General features: G+C 67.3%; 1 protein-coding gene across 1 annotated transcript in view; it reads left to right on the top strand.

Annotated features, from left to right (window-relative positions):
- The first annotated feature begins 3,604 nt into the window (after window positions 1-3,604).
- The window catches only part of H696_03817 (phosphoenolpyruvate carboxykinase (GTP)), a 4,098-nt gene continuing 3,765 nt past the window's right edge, over window positions 3,605-3,937 (top strand). Inside the window, exons 1-2 of the mRNA XM_009497676.1 lie at window positions 3,605-3,716; window positions 3,856-3,907. Of these exons, the coding sequence (XP_009495951.1) occupies window positions 3,709-3,716; window positions 3,856-3,907 (60 nt within the window). The 5' untranslated portion in view covers window positions 3,605-3,708. The remainder of the gene's footprint in view (window positions 3,717-3,855; window positions 3,908-3,937) is intronic.

Below are 3,937 nucleotides of genomic sequence, written 5' to 3'. Positions count from 1 at the left end.
GGGGGGGAGATCTAAGTGTGGAGGGTCGGAGGAGAGAGGCTGCGCGATCGGGGACCGGCAGGTAACGAGGGAGAGGTGGCTGGTGTCGGGGGCACTGGTTGTGCGTGTAGAGTGACGAGCGCGCCCGGGGGCGGCTCCGCGGGGAGGGCGCCGGCTAAAAAAAGCCCCAGCCCCCCACACCGGGGCATGGGTGCCCGCAGGAGGGGGGGAGAGAGAGAGAGGGCGAGAGAGCACACAGACGTCCGCACACGCACCGGAGGGCCTTGCCTTGCCTCGGGCCGACCTTTAGTCGAGAGCCGTTCTCCCCCCCCCCCCCCCCCCCCTCCCCGGCTCCAGGCCCCGGCTCCAGGCCCGGCACACATACCCGACCTCCGGCACCGGGTGGTCCAAGGCGCCTCGGACGGGGTCCTGGGATTGGTTGTGGGTGTTCCCCCGAGTCTCCGCGCCGACACCGGGTCGTCCACAACGCGGGTACACATGCCCCGGTGCCGGGCTGCCCTGTTCGGACTCCGCATCTGCCAGGGACCCGGAGACCTGGATACCGCGCTGGCCGGTCCCCGGCACCCTCGCCCCCCCCTAGGGGGTTCAAGGCGGGAATCTCCAGGGGAAGGGGGGGTGCTAGGAAGAACAGGAGCGTGCACCGTCACCACCACCACCACCACCACCACCACCACCACCACCACCACCACACTTGGCATCCCTGGCTGGAGACAACAAACTCCGGCGACCAGCCCGGGGAACGTCAAAGACCGATGGCGCTGGGCCCTGAGTGGATCCCTCGGGCCCCGGCGAGGCTGCAAGGGCGCGCGGGGGACGGGGGGGGGGGGGGACTGCGCCCAAGCATGAAGACACACACGGGCACCTGAGCCGATCAGATTCCGGCAGGTGCCCATAGGAAGCCCCGCGTCGGACAATGCGCCGAGAGAGGATGTCCCGTTTGAGTGCCCCAACGCAGGGGCCGGGGAAAACAGAGATACCGCACAAGTCCCGGGCTTGGCGTTCACATCGACGGGGAGCCGAGGCGCGAGGGGGGGTGGGGGGGGGTGGGGGGGGGCCGCCGACCAGCGGGTGTCCCGGAGACGGAATCCGGTCTGGCAATATCCTTGCACGCGGACCGACACTCGCCCCGCGCCGGCACCCGCTCTGCTGCGCGCACACTCTCGCCGTGGCCGGGGCCCGGCCGCGCACTCGCCGGGTCGAGCCACCGCCCTGGACCGAATGGGCAAGGTGGAACAGTGCGCCTGAGACCACCATGCATGCCTGGTGTCTAGTTCGCCGCTCGCAGGGCAAGTTGCCAACTGATTAGCCCGATCGCGCCGCGGCGCCGGCGCCCTCCGGTGTCGAGGAGAGGACATGCGAGATCTTTCCAGAGGAGCATGGCCGGGAGAGGCGTGCTCAAGCAGAGCGATGGAAAGGACAAAGGCAAAGGACCTCCCCACCCGGGCGGGCCGAAGTCCCCACGTCCGTCCGTCCGCCCGCCCGTGCGTCCGCCCGCCCGTGCGTCCGCCTGCCCGAAAGGAGAGATGCAGTGCAGGAAAAAAATACCCGACAGCCCGCGATATTCAGGATAAAAATGGGATAGGCACATCCGGCCGCCCCTGCCGGAGACACCCGACCACAAATCCCCCCAAGCGCGGAGTCTCTCCGGGGCATCTGTGCGCTTCCCCCCCCCCCCCCCCGGAAAAGGAAATGCCCTAGACGCACATGTACCCCCCGGCCGTCCACCAGGGGCCTCATGCGACGTCCCAAAACAGCGGCGGCTCAAGCCCAGATGATGTGTGCCCAGGTCCGGACGGAGGGCAAGCGCAGGGCCCCGGCTCCGCGTAACCCACCCTGGGAGCGCAGGAACCTGCATGTGAAAATCCTCCACCACTGGCAGGCGGGGTAACTCGAAGGCAGAAACACCGGCGAGTCAGCTCCCTTTGCTTGCGCATCATCAGCGTGTTCGGAGCGTGCTTGCATCCCGGTGGGCCCGGAACTCTGCCTCCACACACCGCGTGTGCGGTGGTGGCCGGGGGGGGGGGGGGGGGGGGGGGCGGGCTCCCGGGGGGCCCGGGGGAGGGCCAGCTGCGGTGCGGGGAAGCGCCCGCGGCGCCTGGATGAACGCCATTTCTCCCGAGCCAGGCCTCGCGGCCGGCCGACGTCCGCGCGATTTGGCCAATGCACGCCGGCGCCAGCATACCGGGGGTTGTTGTTGGCGCCGCCGGCCAGGCGATCCACCCCGGCGACTCGAGCTACACGTAGGATGCCGGCTGCCCGCGCGTGCCGGCACCTGAAGGAGCTTAGGATAAACCCATCGCCCCGGCCTCCTCCGTGGGGTAGCAGGTAGAATGTGCTTTTTGGTCGCCCGAGCATGAGCCCCGGTGAAGCGAGGGGCGACACGTTTTTTCTGACCAATCCAATGAGTAACCAATAGCTTCTTCCGGGAGGGCGACGGGGCCCCCAGGTGGGAATGGAATTCGCTCGTTCGCCAATGTACGAGGGCCAAGAAAACACGTAGGAGTCATGTGTATCACATGTCGGATTGACAGCTGTTTCCAAATCGATTGTGGGGAACTCACTTCTTGGGGCCGCCCTCCACAAGTGTGCGGGGAACCCCACCGACCTTGGCCCGCTCTCGCGCGTCCCCTCCCCCACAGCGTCTCGGGGCGTGCGTGTGTGCGTGCGTGCGTGCGTGCGTGCGTGAGTTTGTGTATATGTGCGCGGCCGGGCGTATGTGCTAGTCTGACACCGGCCCCGTGCCGACCGCCGTTGCGTCCGACCAGGCCAGCAAAAAGGCCCCCTGCTTCCCTCGGATCGGGGATATGATCTCCTCCGGTCTTGACAGCACGAGCTCGGCGTGTCCAGGACAGCTGAGCACGTTTCCGGAATCGGGAATTAATGGGTGTTACCCCCCCCCCCCCCCCCCCGTCCCGCCCCTCCGTCGGACAATAGGGAGGGCAGAAGGGGCTGCGCCCTGTAGACAAACACCTCGGGTGGTCCGCTGGTTGGGGCGAAGACAACAGGTCGGCAACGATTAACCTCGCCAGCCCGAGAGATGCTTCGATTTCATGTCTTTGTTTTTATTTTCACCTCCCCCCTCCCGAACTCTTTGCCGATGATTCACCCGAGAGGCCGTCCTCCAATTGGGTTTCTCCCTTTCACACACACACACACACACACCATGTGTCTTTCGCTCGATGTCTCGGGAATAGACGCCCCAGGCGGGCTGGGCATCATATTTTGTCATTCAACCGTCGATAGGCGATTCGGGTCTGCCCCCCCCTCTCCTCCCCCCCGGCGCCGGGTTTTTTGTCCTCTCCCCCCCCCCCCCTACTCCGAGGTTCCCCTTTTTTTTGGCTCCCCCTCTGTTCGGCTCCTCCTGTTGTGTTTTCCCCCCTTCGTCCGGGCCGCGGGCCCCCCCCCGCCCCGCCCCCCCCCCGCCACACCAAGGCCCCCCCCCCCCCCCCCCCCGAATAACTCCCCTATGGCATCTGGCTCGAATGTCCTATGCCTTGCGGCCGGCAGCCGAGAGATCTCACGGTGCCGCGCGCGCGGGTGGCAGCAAAAAAGCCCCCTAGCGCAAGGGGCGTCCCTTTGAAACGGCGCCCAGACACCCGCCATACGGCTCGCCTCCCACTCCTCCCTTCCCAGTTTCGCCTCCCCCGATCTGTCTTCTACACCCCTCCATCGTGCTTCGCCTCCCCAGAGAGCGTTGAACTTTGCGCCATGTTCCGGTACGCCGAAGCCTTAGCCACCGATGCCACGCCTCCCCGCTCCGTCGCCACTCATCCATGGCCAATCTCCCCTCGCGCCCCTCTTCCCGTGCGGCTGTTCCCATGGCATTGCTCCGCCCCCTGGCCATCCGCCCTGCAGCGCTGTATCCTCCTCGCGCCGGCACGGAGCCGTGCTGAGCAGCCTACCCAAGGTCCGTCCCATGCTCCCCCTGCCCCCCCCC

The sequence above is a fragment of the Fonticula alba genome (genome assembly GCF_000388065.1).
Source record: "Fonticula alba strain ATCC 38817 unplaced genomic scaffold supercont2.6, whole genome shotgun sequence".
Lineage (NCBI taxonomy): Eukaryota > Rotosphaerida > Fonticulaceae > Fonticula > Fonticula alba.
This window is presented reverse-complemented; position numbering and strand designations above follow the sequence as displayed.